The following is a 19,871-nucleotide window of genomic DNA, read 5'->3' on the forward strand; positions in this document are numbered from 1 at the left end:
TGAGTAGAAGGATTTTTTATTTTATTCTTACTTTTACGGTTGGAGACAGCAGGAGCAGACTACCACTCTCAACACTGTCCCTTGCTCGAACTGATCGCAATGCCGGCAGGAGACAATGATGAGGGCAGCGTTGGGAACAGCGCTAACTATACTGCTGATTCCCAAGCGCCGGTACGTGTGATCCTGAAGCGACACACGGGAGGCACATGGTTGTCACACAGGTGCACATGGACACGGATATCTCCGGTACTGTTTTTTCCAGTACCGGACATATACGGACGTGTGAAAGAGGCCTAAAGGGGGCAGGGTGGGGAAACAACTTTGTTCATATCGCCACATCCTGAAAAATCCAATCTATCAGAATATAAAACTAATTAACCAGATTGGTAGGCACTGTAAGGACACGTTCACACATGCAGTATTTGGTGAGCCAAACCAGGAGAGAAACAATCAGAGGAAAAGTATAAAGAAACACTTCTGTATTTTTTACGCATTCCTGGTTTTGGCTTACAAACACGGAGGTAAAAAAAAATGTGTGTGAACGTGGCCTTACAAGAAAAAAAAAATATCAAAATGCAGGAATTGCAGGGGGGTTATTTTAGTCACCACACCTCCCTAAAACAAAAGAAAAAAAAAAAAACACAACAATAAAAAGTGATTGAATTGGCATCAATGAAAACATCAGCTCTCCATGCAAAAAACAAGCCCTCAACCAGCTTCATTGACAGAAAAGAAAAATATTCAAGTAATTGCCGTAATCATACGGACCTGAATAATCATACTACCTGGTCATTTTTACCATATAACGACCACTCTAAAAACAAAACCCCCAAAACAATGATAAAATTACATATTTTTCACAAGTTCAGCTCACTTTGAATTCTTTTCCTGTTATTCTGCACAGTGTATGGTAAAATTAATGGTGTAACTCAAAACTAAAACTCGTGACGTAAAAAATTGTCCTCATACGTCTATCTGGAGGGAAAAATAAAAAATGTATGGCTTTTGGAAGCAGTGGAGGAAAAAAAACGGAAGCTCAGTGAGACAATAAGGCTTAAAACGTATTTTGAAGAAGTGAAACGTCTTACCTTATAGGTTTGATCAATCTGTGGCCTGCACTTCACCTGATCCAAGGCGTCATCTGTGCTACTCCGCTTCAACGTACCAATGGTGACATCTGGCACATTGCTTAAATCTAAAAAAAAATTACAGGAACTGTCATGATTGTAAGTAAAATCATAAGATTTCACTATAATTTCATACATTTAATTAATACATTTAGTTGAACACCCTCAAAAACCCATCTGAGATTTTGCATATAAAATGCACATGGTATTAGGTTCACAGATTTTCAGTTGGAGGATTTATTCACACATTAATATCGGCAATTAGACCACATTAACAATATTAAGAAATGTTGTAACTAACAATGTTTAAAAAGGAATTCCATGTTCAGAAAGCAAAATATATATACAGTATAATAAGCACATGTAGGACCTTAGCTAAGCAAGTAAATTGCACAACACTCTGAGCTCCGACAGCTCATATAGAAATAATGGCTGAGGAAGGCTAAACTGGTGGTAAGAATGCTCCACATATATTACAGGGATTATCCAGTGCCTCAAACTTCCACATCAAGATGTGAGACACTGCTGACATGGCACCTGTCCTGACCAGTGTAAGATCTGTGTCTGAACCTACTGCAGCAACCCCTGCCTTGGTCACTAGGCGGCGCTGCACTAATGTCATGGTTACTGCTGGACATCAGCAGCTTGTGGCAATTTAGATTGCAGAGACTCGTTCTCCTTTCCTATAACCCTGTGTTTTGCTACCTTGAGCTGGTAAGTAATTAGCTCTCTGATAGCAGCCACAGGCGGGGCTCCTTACTATATAAACCCCAGCAGACTGACTCTGGCTGGCAGTCCCTTCAGCTAAGGTTTGGTTATGTGTGCACCTGGGTTCTGGCCATGGCTTATATTTTAACCCCTCTTGCCTCCAGCTTTCTCTAGTGGTTAGCAGCTGACTCTGTGGCCCCTGCCCAGGGGTCCATATATAAGTCCAGCTCTCTGTACAGGGTTAAAGGGTGAAGGTCAGGGCAACCCCTATATCTGGTAAGTGGAGTAGCTTGCACTGAGCCCGTCTGTGGAAGCCCTATTAAGAGCTGCCAGGCTTCCATGAACAGTGTGCCCTTAACAGGTTAATAAAACATGAGGTACCTGACAGTCAGACATAGGGGGCAGCAGTGGGTGGGAAACGGGAAGAATAGCAGGAGAGCTGTCAGTGCAATGTCCCTCCCTCCCTGCTGTATGTGAGACTCATTGGCATACAATTTCACTGATTTCTACACATAAGGATGTAACCAGCATTGAAGCCTGTTCATTAATGTCATTACTATGGTGTAAAATTCTCATATCAGGTTCCATTCAATCCCCAAATATGCACAGAGCCCGTATAGAAACCCACATGGACACCGTAGTCAGCTGAAGCGCTATGTGCGGGTGCCTTACTAACACGACTTTTCTGACCAGATTTCCATCCATAAAGCTTTCACAGTATGAAACATCTCCTTTTAACAGTTTGGGAATCATTACTATATTTCAACAAAAACTTAATTCCTGATGGAAAAGGATTTTTAACCTGTATTTTGAGAAACATTCAGAAAAAATGATGTACAATTCTAAATCTATTGTGATTCAATTGATTTAGCAACCTGTTTGGAAGCGCCATGTTTAATCGCTCCTGTGCTGACGCCACTCTAGGTGACTACAGCCATAGCATGGCAATTATCTGCATGGAGTTTCCACTGTGTCATACCCACTGAAGCCTATAACCACATCAGGTGGCTTCTAGCCTGTGCACATACACAATCCATGCTCCCGATGTTCCAATTATTCTAAGTCTCCTGCTTGTTCTGATCATTTGATACAATACAGAGACTGAGTCATACGCGGCAACTAGAAGCTGGAGTAGGAATATATCACTATCACCCACCAGGGAAGGCATTCACCCACAAGAGTAGGAAAATGCACAAACCGCTCTTATTGTCAGGTCATTTAACATGTTCCAACCTATAATTACTCAGCTCTGCTCACTCCAATTCACACTATAATGACTAGTGGATTATCAGAGCAAGTCTCTATTGTCTTCTCAACCAGGCCTAAATATTCAGGTGTAAACTATGTCTTCCAGGACACATTACACTGGTGCTTAAAGCATTTCTTGTACTGACCATACAGAACACTACATTGTATGTGCAGGACATCCCTACTACACCACAGACCGTGACCGTATACATTAGACCCTCTGGAGGCAATGTGCAGGAGGTCATCATTGGGCTGGTGAATATGAAAACAATAGTCACTAAATAGATTGCACCTATGAAAGACATAATTAGGGAATGTGCACACAACAGAATCACACCAAAAAGAGCACTAGTTAAATGCTCAAAAGACAAATCCATGTTCAATGTGAGCACAACTTGCTGTTCATATATTCAGTCTTTTGAGCATGTTATTGTTTTTTTTTTTAATTACAGCTTCAGGTTTTAAAAGATGTCAAGTGATTAACAGAAGTCATCAGGCCATTCTTTAGGTGTCTTCTGCTCAGAAGACGCTCTATATTTTATAATAGTAGTTAAATGGAATCTGCCACCCCCCTGGACTTATCAGACCTCTACTATGAGCATACAGGGTATAGAAATGTAAATCTATACTTACCTATATGGCCCATATTAGAGGTCTGGTTGCTGTGAAATGTCTTTTTATTCATTGAAGTTTCTGATGCTTGCAGGCCTGGGGCTGGGGAGAAATCCCTCCTACTGTGGGGATTACAATGTTTCCCCCCTCCCCTGTACGTCACAGTGCCCTGTGACATGCAGTCGCCGAGGCCAGATTCTGCGCACTTCACTCTTTATAGTGGCCAGATCCTGCGCACTTCACTTTTTATAGTGGCCAGATCCTGTGCACTTGTACTGTGTACTATTCAAGCATCGAGAACTTCAATGAATAAAAAGACATTTCACAGCAACCAGACCTCTAATATGAGGCATACAGGTAGGTATAGACTTACATTTCTATCACCTGTATGCCCATATTAGAGGTCAGATAAGTCCCAGGGGGGGACAGATTCACTCTAATGGGAAGGCTCATGGCTGTTTGATTCTTTATTTTTTTGGCACATTTTGCAAGAGCTTTGCTTGCAAGACCACCAAGGTTTTGTTTTTTTTTATTGTTAAATGTAGTTAAAAAAAACATCTGGAAAATGCCCCCCAAAACATTGGTAAAAAAGGCTAAAAAAAAAAGCTCTTGTGGCAAAATATTAAAGTGCACAGGTAACTATCACAAAAAGGATAAAAAAAAATACACTTAAGAAAAATGCCAGTATTTCCTGAAGTGCCTTCCGCTTGTAAAACTCGGTGGATTCATTGGCTTGGAAAAGACGTTGTGTGCATATGCCCTTAGAGGGGTGTTCCAAACGTATGCATTTTGTTAGTTTTGGACATCAGTGAAGATAACACTGGTGCATTAACCTTCTAATGATTCCTACTTCATGCCTCGCGTGGCTGGCTGCATGTAGACAGTGCAGCACCTTGCACGTGAACTCGTTCGATCTGGTGGTATTAGCAGCCATGTGATGGGGTCACTTGAGTGCTGTGCTGAGGAGACAAAGGGGTGGCAGGTTTCCAGTAATGGGAGAAAAAAATAAATGGCAATTACCATACATAAGTGCTGGGACTTCCACTGATCATCCAGACTATTTTATTTTTTTTAATTGTATATAGACTTCTATGAAGGTAGAAAGGTAGAAGTGAGTTGTGGCAATTACCTATTGTTTATGTTATATCGGTCTCTAGCTTCATAAGGCTTTGATCACATGCAGCATTTTTACAGCTTTTTTGCAGCATGATTATGCAAATTAATTGCTTTTTTTTTTTAACAAAAGCAAAAGCTGACATTTCAGAAATCTCATGCACACAATTCTTCTCACAATTTGAAAATTGCTGCGTTTTTCTTAAATCTGCAGCATGTCAATTCTTTCAGTGTTTTTGTAGTGATATTTCACCCATAGAAAGCCATGAGAATGTGAAAAAATGCAACTGCAGTTTTTTTTTACGGTGTTTTTAAGCATATTTGGAGAATAAAACTAACTTTATTAAACATGTACTGTAGAAAAAGCATACATATAATCCACACCCAAAAAACACTACTAAAAAACAGGCATTTTGAAAAGAGTTTTTACTGCCAACTGAGCAGCTTTTGGTTGGAGAAGAAAAAAACACAGAAAAAACAGCAAAAGCGCTGCATGTGAACATGGCTTAAATGGGTTCTAAGCTACATGCACGCTGTGAAGATTCTCCAGGAGCAGGCAGCCATGTGACCGCAAGGATGCGATATGCATACTCCCGGCCACAATTCGACTAGATGTGTGCGGCCTCGCTCAATGCAGCTGTATTCTTGTCTGAATGTGGCCTGAAGTATGCATATCGCATGACTGCCTGCTCCTGGCGATGGCTCCAGAGTATCCTCACATCGCACAGTGCCCTCTCTGTGAGGATTCACAATTCTGCAGTCACATAGTGACAGCAGGCTTGTAGCTTTAGCCTGGACATCCTCTTTAAGGGTTCAATCACAGTTGACAGATTCGTTGCAATAATTTCTGCAACTGAGAATCCATTCCATCTGTCGAAATGGGGTTGTTTCTGGGCCATGTGCATAGACTTCTTCAAGCCCCACTGAGAAAAACAGGACAGTGGTGAAAATCTCTGTAACAAATGTGTCGGTCTGTGCTAGTATTTCAAAAGAAGAGAACAGATGTCACAGGAAGTATAAGCCGATAAGGCTGGGGCTACACGCAGTCGCGGACACAGACAGAAGAGATCCCCTGTGCAAGGACAATACTGTATATGGGCCCTCTGCAGTCCAATCATTCATAATGGACCATTCCACCTGCTGTGGAGGTAGATGAGGGTCCTCTATCTCTTGGGCCACTGTGGGATTGAACCACTAGTATGTCCTCCCTGGCTACATGACATGTTACGTGGCCCAAGATCGCACTATGCCGCTGCTACATTGTACTATAATGCAAGTGAATCTGGTTTTATTGTGTCCAGCAAGTTGCTGTGACATGAAAGTTGCAAAAATAAACATGAATTTCCACGTTGTGCAGTTTTCTGGTCTCCATGTGACCTTATTTACAGCAGATGTCTGGCCCCGTGCAGCACGTGTCACTGCCTCCGTCGCTGTAAAGCCCCAGCCTAAAGCACTATTCAGATGTCAGTTTGTCATCTGATTTCCACATACAGCACATAGAACCATTTCTAGTCTGTGGGTTATTCACATGAACTTCCTATTCAAGTGAACGGGTCTGCGATAACTATAGACAGCACGCAGATGCTATCTCTATGTTGCTCATTCTTCATGGATTTGACAATTATTCCATCCATACTTGCATTCATTGTTATTTCCGTTTGGGAAAAAATGGAACGTTTATGCCCAATGAATGATAATGAATATTAAATATTCCGTCCCATGTATATACGTCCTTTATATAAAAAGTGTGTGTATACGTGTATTTAATGTAGTGTGAGTGTATTAATATACTCGCCTACCTCTGTCCTCTCCGGGATCCAGCGCCATTCTGCTCCTCTTCTCAGTGACGTCACCACAATTCAGACTATCCAGCACACACTAAGGGCGCATTCAGACGGCCATATAATTTTAACCGAGATCGGACTGAAATGCACAGACTAGTAGGCTGCTCTCCCACTCAAGAGTGGCCGACTAGTCTATGCAATGCAGTCCGATTCATACAGCTGTCTGAATGAGCCCTATGCGTGACCCGGAAGTCTTTTACAGGAAACCTATGGAGCCTCATTCTGACGCTCCATAAGCTTACACTGTATAAGTCACTGAGGTTTCTGTAGCAGAAGTTTTTAATTTTCAAAAGGGATAATAGGAGAAAATTAACAGTACAATTTGTATACACAATTTCTCCTGAGAACGCCAATAACCCATATGTGGTCAAAACCTATACCATTGGGCAGTTAAGAAAAAAGAATTACATTATTACCACAAAAAATTGTTTTATCCCCAGATTTTACATTTTCACACGGGGAAATGGGTAAAAATGGCACCAAAATTTGTCACACAATGTGGATGTACAGTACTGCTTAGCCACACGGCGAGACTTGGAGAACAAATTATCGTAGAATAGTTTGCAGACTCCATATATAGAGCCCCTAAGTGCCAGAAGAGCAGACTCCCCTCTTTATTGACCCCATTTTGGATAACACCCCTCTAGGAATTTATCTCCAGGTGAAGTGACTATTTTAAACTCCATGGGTCTTTTCCAGAGACCAGCAGCAGTGGATGTTGCTGAGTGAAAATTGCAAATCTGCCATTGCAGTGCCCATACATTGTGTTTCTAGAGACATGGACCCCGTAAATTAGGTGGGCTCTAATCATTACAGAAATGCCAAACATGGATAACTGCAGTTTAGACACACTATGGGGGTCAGAAGGGAGGGGGCATTTGAATTTGGGAGTGCAGAAATCACTGGATTTCTTTTGGGGGAGCGAGGAGCCATAGCACTTTTCCAGAGATTTTTTACTACCAGTAACGTGGAAGCCCTTTATATTTCCATTGACAGATGATGGACCTGAGTGGGGACTTGCTTTTTTTTTTGTGGATTGAGCTGAAGCTTTTATTGGGAACATTTTACATAACATTTGGGATAACAACATTTATCCTGCGCTCTATACTGTGTTCTGTCTCCACATAAGGCGATTGGAGGTGTAGCTGATATGTTAGATGCTGTGAGATATCCTTTTCCATACCACCGTATCCAAAATGGGAAGCAGACAGGACCAGCACAGACTCAGCGTCCGTAGACTTGAGTGTAGACCCACAGCGAGGTTGCAATTCAAGACTTGGTTTATTGAAAACCAGATACAGAAATAATATTTGATGGTACAATACTGTCACTTTCTCTGAAGCCACTGACGTCGGTAGCTGCTGGTCAGAAATTGATAACTTAGCCCAGAAGTGGCTCCTGTCTCTGGCTATAAAATGGCTGCCAAGAGCAAGTGACCCACCAACTGCCATGCGGAACCACGCCCCGTTTGAACCAACTTAATTGGAATGAGCAAGAGTGAGCGGTGAATAAATACTGACCAGAAGAAGGTGACATAGCGATAATATATTTAGCAGATAACAAATTCAGAACTCATTTTCTAAGATCTGAAAAACAAACATCTGAACAGCAATTATTTCTGAGGGAACAGCACACACTGAGCACTTACATCAGGGTGTACATCGAGATGTCTGAATGATGTGATTCAGATGAAACCCCTGAGAGTTCCAATCACTATAATGAGTTACTCTGGCCTATGTTCAGCAGTGTCTTTTTCAGAGGTGCACAAAACTGTGGCCGACTGTGCTTTTATGCACACCTAAAAAGACTGACACCGTTGGATCATAGGCCAAACGGAACCACAGTGACTCAATCTCCCTCATTATAGGGAATTTTCCAGCAGGGATTTGCACAGATACCCCGGGGTAAGTGCTCAGTGTAGGGCGCAGGATAAATGTGAGCCGAGCCTTACTGTGATCTTTGGGAGGCAGAATGAATAAATCAACAGCAGGTCAAGAATTGGTTTTATTTATTTTTTTATGCTGTTTCTCGTGTGGTAAAAGTGATTAGATGACTTTATTCTTCAGGTCTGTGAGATTACAGCGATACCAGATTTAAATTGATTTTTATGTTTCACTCATGTGATTTTCATACTTAGTCATGTGTCAATTAGTTTTTACTGAAACGCACTAACACGTAAATTAAACATAACTGTATTAATAAAATTTTGTCAAAGTCAAATAAGGGGAAGTATCAAAAACAAAGCAGCTTTATTTAAAATACAACATACCATAAAGAGACAACATCTGCAGGGTCAAATGGAATAAAAGCGCATGTAAAAGAAAAAACATATTGAAACCCACGTAAACTAATTTATCTAATAGGTGAAGAAATTAAAAACTCACTAAATGCTTATCATGGGAATATAGCTTAAAGTTAAAGGGAACCTGCCACATGAAAAAAAAAACACAACCAGTAGATAAGGGGTTAATCTGCAGGTTAACAATGTTCAGAACCAGCCCGGCACTGGCACTTCGACCCCTACTGTCGGGAGGAAATTAACTTTATTCCCCCCTCCGGCAGTGTTCAGGTTGTAGTCACGGGGGTGTCGGGTTCAATCACCGTTCTGTGTATAGAGAGGCAACTGTAACTGCATCCTCGGCCCTGACTGACAGCCGGCCCTAATGCTGAGCAGCTGTCAGTCGGTGTCGGGGGGCACATTTACAGTTGCCACTCTCTCTATACAGAGCGGTGACTGAAACTCGAACGCTGCCAGGAGGAATAAAGTTAATTTCTTCCTGACAGCAGGTGTCTAAGAGCCGACACGGGGCAGGTTCAGAATGTTAACCTGCAGATTAACCCCACATGTACAGGTTAATAGCGCTTTTCATGTGACAGATTCCCTTTAAGTACCTATGAATTTTTTTGACGCTGCGTATTTTTGCTGAGCAAAATACAATTGCAGTTCCAGCAAAGTGGATGGAATTGATAGAAATCTCATGCCCAATGTATGTGTAGCTCCCCGAGGGTTCGGCCGCTACAGGGGTATTGCACCTCAAACCAGAGGTGTGATATTCCACTCCCAGGTAAGGATGGGAGTGTGGACCAGGGCTCGTTTAGCTGCATGCATCACACACACCCCATTTCCGGGGGACAGCTCAACGGTGCTCCCATTAGACAGTAATGCAGGCACGACAGAATCTGTCCCTGGCTGGAGTGGGGAGGGGGGAGGAAAACCCAGTGATGTAGGAGCAGAAGGGGACGGTTTCTGGGCATAGGTAGGAGCCCATTGGTTGCAAGTCACCTGGGCTCATACACAGAGAGGGAGGTATATAAGGTGGGCACCATCTTAGTTCTGTGTGCAGAGAGAGGAGGAGTTCAGTCAGACAGTCAGAGGAGTGAGGAGAAGAGGAGTTCAGCCACAGAGGGCTGACAGGGAGCTGTGGCTCAGTCTGGGCTCAGCTCCACGAGGCAGGCCTGGAGTGAAGGCCAGAGCCAGAGGAGAGGAACGGAAACAGAAAGGAAAGGAAGAAAGGAACAGAACACCCAGAGAGGCCCAAGGCCAAGGAGATTGCGGGTGACGGGTTGGCAGAACAGGGTACCGGATCCCAAGTTGGTGGAGGCGACTAATCCTCAGCCAAGGACCGGCGGTCGTGATCATATCTTGGTGCGACCCCTCGCTACACCTACTAGAAAGGCACACCACATAGGGTCAGGGAGGTGAGCACGAAGCCCTCCCAAGAGAAGGACCGCGGGAGCTGGACAGACATAGTGTCACTGGTGGGGCACGGCCAGAGAAAGGAATAGAAGGGAGTCCTGTGACACACTCTGGAATTACCTGGGGGTTGACCGAGTCCCCTGCCTGGTGGACGCAGTACGGCTTGGGCAGTCATTGCCGGCGGAATGACTAAGAATATAAAGAACTGTGAGTAAAGGATTTGAACTGCAACCCCACGTCTCTGTGCTTCATCGCCGCGCCAGCACTACTAGTGCTGGGACGCCCGTGCACCACCACCCCCATCATCCACACTCACTGCCCTGGGGCTGCACTCTTTCCGTGGGGAGTCACACTACCTCAGCTGCATACACCATCAGCCCCAGCGGTCAACCTTGCAGCGGCGGTCGCCACTGACCGCAATCCACGGGTGGCGTAGTCGGACAATTAACCTAAAACCCCCACAAAATACCGCCATCGGCGTGACCACCCTGAGCCACGGGACCGGGTCGCCGCCACGGTGACTACAAACCCCAGCATCCCACAACAGGGCCCGGTTCCGGGTTCCCCACGCAGCCCAGGGGGCGCGTCATATGTATTTATTTATTTATTTTAAAGCTATATAAACTTGTCAATTTCTCTTGCTGGTACACTGCGTTTTATGTGCTTTTTTTTCCCCAAAGAATTGCATTCGCAGCAGAAAATCTGTAAAAAGAAATGAATGTAGTCCACACATGACTGTATAAATGAAGTTATGATAAAGCCAAATACCAGAAAGCATAAAAAACAAAAAGGCTTCATTTAAAACAGACATATCAAAAGCGTGATAGAAAACTCATGTAAAAAATCGCTTTGAAAAATGGAGTGAACAAATGCAAGTAGCTTAATTTAGGTAATAGGTGCAGAAATGCTGCTGAAAACTCACCAAATACTCATTGTGGGAATGTAGTCTAAGAATATGTTCTCACTGTGGGTATTTGCTGAGGTTTTTGATGTTGCAGATTTTCTAGCACCTATTAGGTAAATTCAGTAACTTACGTTTTTTGCATTGCTTTTTGAGTGCGTTATTTTTCCTGTTTTTATTGACTTTTTGAAACTGTGTTTTTTTTGTCTTTTTGGTATGTCATGTTTTAAATAAAGCCGCTTTGTTTAATACTTCATCATATTTGACTTTTACAAAACTTTTATTGATGCTGTTATGTATGGTTTATGTGCTGTAAGATGGCTGCGGGACAGGTCCTTGAGGGGATATATGTATAATCGAGGTTGGTAGCTTCGACGATGTAAGCCCGGGACAGCATGCTCCAGCACGTATAGTGCTGAGAGACTTAGTAGGGCATATGCGTGCCGGGTTTACGAGCAGCCAAAGAGATGGGTGGGACTGGCTGCTTACATATCCCCACAACGGGGGCATGGTATGGCAGATAAAAAGGAGACCAGCTGTCTCATACAGTGTCTGTCTAGAGATGTGTAGGTCTCCAGTGTGTTGGTCTTTGCTAAGGACTCAAGAACTAGACACTAATCCAAGCGGACGAACCCGCAAAACTGTATGGACTATTTACTTTGTGTTTTCACTTTGTGCAGGAAAAGGCTGTCTTTTTGTTTGTTTTTCCTGAGCGGTTTATGAAGATTTAATAAATCAGCCTGGGCATTTTAATGAAAACCGCTTCCTGTGCCTACCTCAAAACGCAACTGAGTGAATAGAAACCCTACAGTGCGTTTTAATGCACAGCAATGTAAAATCGATATTGCTGTTCACATCGAGTTGCTTCAGGGTTCAGAAACCATAAAGTGGTTAAAAGAAGCAGCTCGTACATTCTCTGGGCAACTTCCGCTCATCAATGATAGTATAAATTATAGGAGAAAGATGCCAAAGGTGGAGCCCTGCCAAAATGACAGCAAAACCTCCAGCAAATCTGCTTCAGGAAAAAGACAGCTTTTATCTGAAGTAACTTTGCCTAGGAAAACTTTGGTGGGTCTGCCGGCGTATTAAAGATGCTGTGTGCACATATCCATAGTAAATTTCCTCGAGTATTTTGTCAGGGAATGGAATTGTAACTCCTTCCAGACATCTATATGCTGAGCTGCTTTATACACAGCAAATGTCAGATGTAACATACAGCTGACACCTGGCTGGAACTGCAGTAATTAGTTTTAGCGACTGTGGCATCTAAGTGGTTAGAAAGGGGAAAAAGAGCAGCTTATTTTACTCTATTGGCTTTGCGCAGCTGGTGAACCACTTAAGGCTTGCTAACGCGAGCATATACATCGCACAAGTGCTATCTGAAGTTTTATCAGATAGCACTCGGACCCATGTTATCCAATGGGGCCGTTCAGATCAGCATTTTTTTCTCATGCTGAATCGCATGCTGTGAGTTGTTCTGCAAATTGGATCGCACTCACCTATTCAAGTCTATGGCTGCGTTGAAAACATTGGACTGCACTTGGATGACATTTAAATGCAGTTCAATTGCCGCAGACTCACACAATGGAGAAGATGGAGAAATCTTGTTCTCCATCTTCTCCTCACCTGTGCTATGATTATCTCATCCGAGAGGATTGAATCACACTAAACTGACACACGGCTCAATCTCTGACACATAATTAACAATTAAAGTTGCACTCTGTAGTACTATAGCACGTAAACATAAAATAAATGAAATATGAATTGCATTACTACTCTAGATTATAGGAAAAATATGGATACACTTGGCACACAATTTGGCCAATCCATGCATGCCCAGCAGCCAACGGCAAGGCGTTCTCCTGTTGCTGGGGACCTATTCTAATGTTAATCCTTTCTTAGCCTAGGAGAAGATTCACATTAGAATAGATCCCCAGCAACAGGAGAACGCCTTGCTGTTGGCTGCTGGGCATGCATGGATTGGCCAAATTGTGTGCCAAGTGTATCCATATTTTTCCTATAATCTAGAGCAGTAATTTAATTCATATTTCCTATCTTTCATGTTTACATGCTATAGCACTACAGAGTGCAACGTTAGTTGTTGGTTATATATGGAGATGGCTACTCTTGGTTTGCACCTCCACATCAGCTTTCTGTTTGGAAGTGACAGTCAGTCTTTTTTTGTTTGTTATCAACCTCTGACACAGTTTGATCTGAGTGTCATTTACATAATCAATCCAATTCTTTGGCATGAGAAAATCTTCGTTTGTGTGACCCAGGCCTCAAGACCAAAATTTCAGACATCCTTGTAATTGGAAAAATGGCAATATATTGACAGCTTTCTGATATGTGACTATATTTTTAGTCTAGAAAAGAGGAGTACTGGTTTTGATATATTCCCCTCATGTCTTTGGTCTACACCCTCATTACTGGTACCTTCTGGTCCACCAGTGTGTGACCAAGTTCTGGATCTACATACACAACAGACATTGGAGAGGTTTGCACTCCGCAGCTGAATAGACTACACATGAACCTTGTTGACATTTGATACAGCAAAGAAGGGTTAAGATCTCCATTTGTAACAAGAACAGACATATTTTTAATTAAAGGTTTTGTAAAAACAAATGTTTTGCTAAGATTGCATTGCTTGTTTTGTTCTTTCTGACATCATCCATCCCACACCACCCACCACATAATGATGCAACAGTAAACCTATTCCAGATATCCTACTACTCCCACGGTACAATGTGAGTGGATAAAAACTCATCCTAAATGTGGGAAACAAATAGCACAACATAAAACTTCTCATTATTTCTACCCAGTAGTAGCATAATTAGTAAATGTCATTTTCTATCGTTGGTAACACATTGATTTTCATAACATTCCCCACTCTGGTGATACAGATTGATGTGCACTTTTTAATATTCCTTACAAGAAATGCAGAGCGGACTTAATTAGAAGCAATGATTTATCTAATGTGCACTAAAAATTTAGTTTACAAGGAAAGGCAGAAGCCGCTGAAGAGCAAGAAATGAAGGAAGCTTAATTTTTTATAGTGCTCATGCCAGAATGAGAATCTCAGGCCTTTATGTTGCTCGTGCTACTGTGAGCAGCTTGCATGTCCTAATCGTACAACCATGGACTTCAGCGTCTACGGACTTGTCTCCCATCAAGCACATCTGGACGTCATTGGTTGGCAACTGCAAAAAGGAGCTACCAGCAGTGGATCTGAATGATTTGCCCAACTGCATTCAGTGTTGCAGAATATTTCTCAGACAGCCATTAATAACATAATATGACAAGGTGTGTACCGTATTTTTCAGACCATAAGATGCACTTTTTTTCCCCAATATTTGGGAGGAAAATGGGGGGTGCGTCTTATGGTCTGAACGTTACCTGCGGTGGTGGTGAAGTGAGATTGCAGGGCCCTCCAGGATCGCGGCGGTGGTGGCGGCATCAGCGGCAGCAGAGGTGAGGCAGAGCGGCTGGGGCCGGGAGCGGGACCTGGGACCGGGACCTGTGCCCGGCCGGTACTGGGGCTGGGGCCGGTGTCAGGCTGTGAGCAGCGTCGGGCAGTGAAGCAGTGCGGCCTGCATAGGTTTCCGGTGTGCGCAGCCATCTTCCTAGAGCTGTGATCTACAGGAAAATGGCAGCCAGAGCCGGCGCATGCGCAGACCGGTAGCTCCGGCGGCCATTTTCCTGTAGATCACAGCTCTAGGAAGATGGCCGTGCACACCGGAAACCTGCGTAGGCCCCGGGCTCAGCACGGTACAGGCCCCAGCCCGAAGCCCCGGGCTCAGCACGGTACAGGCCCCAGCCCGAGGCCCCGGGCTCAGCACGGTACAGGCCCCAGCCCGAGGCCCCGGGCTCAGCACGGTACAGGCCCCAGCCCGAGGCCCCGGGCTCAGCACGGTACAGGCCCCAGCCCGAGGCCCCGGGCTCAGCACGGTACAGGCCCCAGCCCGAGGTCCCAGGCTCAGCACGGTACAGGCCCCAGCCCGAGGCCCCGGGCTCAGCACGGTACAGGCCCCAGCCCGAGGCCCCGGGCTCAGCACGGTACAGGCCCCAGCCCGAGGCCCCGGGCTCAGCACGGTACAGGCCCCAGCCCGAGGCCTCAGCTCCAGCCAGAGGCCTCGGCCTCAGCCCCAGCCAGAGGCCTCAGCCCGAGCCGGAGGCCTCGGCTCCAGCCCCGGGGCACAGTACAGGCCCTGGCACAGGCTCCACAGCATCTGACCTTTTCTGTTGCAGCCACCGACTTCCTGAGGGACCCAGCCTCCTGTGACCCTCGCTCCACTGCCTCCCAGGTAAGATACCATACCTATTCAGACTATAAGATGGACCCCCATCTTATAAAAAAATATTTTTTTCTATTTTCCACCCCAAAATATGGGGTGCGTCTTATGGTCCGGTGCGTCTTATAGTCCGAAAAATACTATAAGTACTTGTATTTTTGATGATTGTGCTCATACTCTACTAAATTAATCGAGATGCTTTAAAAATTTAGTTTCCAGTTTTTCAACATTTGTACATCATTAACATGTCTTACTATCCTGTGATCTTCAGAATTCCACGACTTTTCCTCTTGCTGTTAAAATGTCAATGTTGAGGTGTGTTTTTATTAAGATATATTAAGAACTCTACTTTGAGGGACCGCATTGACTACCTCAAAAATCACTTACGCAGGAGCAGCTTCCGCATAGTAAGTCTACCAGAATCCTTTCAACATGGCTACCTAAAATCCATTTGTGACAATGACATTCCAAGCGTCTTACATCTACCAAAGGGCAAAAAAGTGGAGAGTTCACAGGATTGGCCTCTCTATATCTTCGTTCAATGACCATAACACACGTCAACCTCGTCAAGTCATTATGAAGTTTATTGACTTCAATGACACAGTTGATATAATTCGAGCTTATAAACAACTGAGACAACCATTAATATTACAGGGCCTCAAGGTACTTTTATTTGAAGATTTCTCCGATGAGGTCACCAGGAAAAGAAGAGCCTTCAGCACCATTTAAGTAACGAAGGGAACCGGGGTGTGGAATAGTCAGTTCACCACTTCCAGCAGCACTTTATGTCATATTAGAACCACCGCTTGTAGCCGTCCCAGTCCGGGACGTATATCAAAAATGAAAGAGAGAGAGAGCAATTCACCAACAATGGAAAAAAATTGTTGCTTTGCGATTCCATTATAAAAATTAAAAAAGCATCTTTATTGTTCCAATATTAAAAGCTGCATGAATACAGTGGCTACCACAAGTGATACATTGAATACAACCAACGTGTTTCATCAAGAAGCCTTAATCATGGTAGGCTTTTAATATTGGAAGATTCTTTTTTAATTTTTATAATGGAATCGTAAAGCAACAATTTTTTCCATTGTTGGAGTATTGCTATTTCATTTCAGCACCATTTGTAATAAACTATAAAAGAAAAATATACACTTCCAATTGCATTATCCAGCTATATCGAGGATAAAGGGACTTATGGCTCCTTCTCCACCTTAATATCCCCGGATAAAGCCCAAGCCTTTGTAACCAAACTCCTACATCCCAAAGACCCCAACAGATCAATCCAACCCCCTCAAGAAGGCAACAACTGCCTTTGGTCTAGGAACTCGGATGAGTCATCAACGCGTGATGCCCCAAGTGAGCAGAGAACCAACAGACATAAGATACGGCGATCTAAGTGACTCATGGTCAACCATCCTTTAAGGTTTAATGTTTTCTAAGTTTCTGTTCTCAGCTATCCACTGATAATATGGGTTGTAGAGGAGGAAACTGTTCTTGCACATGGTCAGGTAGAAGTGAAGTCAATTACTATGTTTTTCCTAGCGAGTTGGATCAAGTTTATTCAACTCTGGCTAGGTCTTTCTTTGTTCTCTGTTTTAATGGTTATGTAAGGTGCCCCAGCGAGGTATTAGTGGGTGATCTGTGGCCCCTGCTCGCTCTGGCACCCTACAGCCAATGTGTGTCCTCCCTCTGATGTGCTGCTGTGTATGTGGTGCTCTCCACTTACTTCAGACCATCCGGTCGCGGCTGTCTCCAGGCATTTCTCTCTAAATTCAGAGGACACGAGGTTCTTAACCATAACTGGGACTTTACTTGGGGAAGAGGAATATGTACAATATGTACAGGCAGATATAATGGATAAGGCCCAACGGGTTGTCATCTCTTTCACAGGTACTGGAAACAACTTCAGCCCTGGTTCTGTCTTTAAGTGAAGCATCTCTGTGACTCTATTCTCTAGCTCAAGAGAATCTTCCTCACCAGCAACAGTATATCTGGATCCTACATCTCCCCACGTCCTAGCCTTGAGTCCTAGCTTCTTCTGCAGCCTGCAGACAGAATGTGCCCCCGAGTCCTCAATACCTCTATTGAGTTTCTCCGGCCGGCTAAGGGGACTCATGCATAGGGAATCTTCACTCTGATGATCCTACTACTTGGAGTATGGTGCTCCCGTCTGCCCTAACAGCCACTATACTTAGGCTGTACTTACGGTTCTCTGTCCAAATTCTCACTGACTCATCACTTCCTGCTTCTGGAAACTAAGCAGAGATTTTCCTAATGTGCCCACCCTCTGTGGGCTGTCATCACGTACCATTAACCCCTTCACTGTCTGCAATACTGCTGGCAGACTCAACCTGGCATCGGCATTCGGGACAGAGGCATCTTGTGACTGGTTACCAATACTACAGCCCACAATGAATTATATCAGAAACAAGTTTTATACACACTCTATGCTTGATCATGGCACTAAGTTTCCCCTCTAATCTACTGGCTGGATTATCACATGTAACCCCTTAACTGGACCTAATGGCAGCTCAGAGAGATCTAACTATGAGAACATTCTCTTTTAACTCTTTTAGTGCCAAAGGAAGGCTACATCCTTCCCCACTACTACATTCCCCCACGCTTTAATGATGGTCATCCTCGACCATACCAGGCAACAAACCACACATTAACACTTATAGCATATATCACATTACTAAAACATTTTAGTACACGACTAGTCCTGAAGTCTTCTTCTTGTGTGGAGACTTAGTAATAGGAAATCGAAAAGCGGTCTAGTAAGAGCGCTAGAGCACAGAATCCACAGGGACAGGGTAATAAAATAACAGACCTTTTATTTCACCACAATGCGTTTCGGTAGCGGACTGCTACCTTCCTCAGGCAGTATAATAGTAGGAAGGGGAAGGACACATTATATAAAAGTAACAACCAATAGAAAGAAAGCACTGGATGATCTCACAGCATCCTCTGTGTACTGGCAGTGAGCCGCCAAAAAACGAATCACAATAAAATCATAGCAAAATAATAACCTAAAAAAACATAAAATATAACCTATACATAAGAAATGCATAAAATAAAATAAAATGTAACTAAATAAAAATATAATAATAAAGTAATTAAAAGGATCGATACAGTGTGCAGTGGTTTATTTTTTAATAAAAAATATAAAAATGATGATAAAAATGTACTAATTGACCACGCTATCTATAGTTAAATTTAATCCTTCAGGTGTTAATGTACCAAGCTTAAAGCTCCAAAAACTTTCTTTATTAATGAGACTGCCAAAACGGTCATGGGCAGAGTCCGCCACCTGATCTATAATGTTCAGTCTCCAAAATCTTGGATCCTTCTGATGGAATGCACAAAAGTGCTTTGAAATGCTATGCAATTGATAGCCAATGCGAATATTATGACAATGTTTATTAAGACGAGCATGCATCGTTTGTATCATGCAGCTAACATATTGCAGGCTGCACGTACATTGTAGTAAATAGATCACGTACGTAGTTTGGCAATTCACCTGGCAATTAATAGAAAAGGTTTCACCTGTTGTTTGTGAAGAAAAAGTAGTAACCCCATTCATAATTGACCTGCAGCATAAGCACTTCGAAGCATTACAGGAGAAACAGCCATTATTATGCGTAGGTAATTCTTTAATAAATTTGGGTTTTAAAGAAGTATTACTAGGAGACACTAAACTCAGAAGATTCCGGTTTCTCCTATAAATTATTCTAGGTTTATTAGGAAGATGATTAGAAAGGACCGGGTCAGATTTTAAAATGAACCAATATTTATTCAATAACCTCTGTATACTCACACGTGATTGATTAAAGGTAGTGACTAAACTCCACTTAGTGAGTTCAGTAACGTGTCCACTATCAAACCTAAGATAGCTGTTCACATCTACAGGTTTGAAATGCGTCTTTGTTGACACCATCCCAGATTCCTCCAGCCATAATAAAAGATCCAAAAATTCGAGGGTCAGGTCCAAAATAGAGGCTATGAAGACCAAACCCCAAGAGTTTTTGTTCAGTTGATCAATGAAGTTAAGGGCAGAAATTTTGGGGCCCTTCCAAAGAAAAAACAAATAGTCTATATAACGTCGATACAAAATAATATGGCCAGAAAACCGGGGGGACTGCGCAATGAAGACTAATTCAAAGAGCCCCATAAATAAATTGGCATAACTTGGGGCAAATCTCATCCCCATCGCGCAGCCCTTTACCTAACGATATACAGTACTCTTAAAAGTAAAAACATTATTATGTAAAATAAAGTTTATAGCTTCTAGGAGGAACTCCCTTTGTTCCACAGGCATAGAGACAT

At 43.2% G+C, this 19,871-nt stretch overlaps 1 protein-coding gene across 4 annotated transcripts in view; it reads right to left on the reverse strand.

Moving 5' to 3' along the window:
- The window catches only part of TIAM2 (TIAM Rac1 associated GEF 2), a 518,307-nt gene that overhangs the window by 74,554 nt on the left and 423,882 nt on the right, over positions 1–19,871 (reverse strand). For all 4 annotated transcript variants that reach the window (XM_073672431.1, XM_073672433.1, XM_073672430.1 and 1 more), the window contains one exon: positions 1,089–1,195. In XM_073672431.1, coding sequence (XP_073528532.1) covers positions 1,089–1,195 — 107 coding nt within the window. The remainder of the gene's footprint in view (positions 1–1,088; positions 1,196–19,871) is intronic.

This window comes from Phyllobates terribilis, unplaced genomic scaffold, assembly GCF_046119375.1.
Source record: "Phyllobates terribilis strain yellow unplaced genomic scaffold, ASM4611937v1 Scaffold_3__8_contigs__length_932513732, whole genome shotgun sequence".
Lineage (NCBI taxonomy): Eukaryota > Metazoa > Chordata > Amphibia > Anura > Dendrobatidae > Phyllobates > Phyllobates terribilis.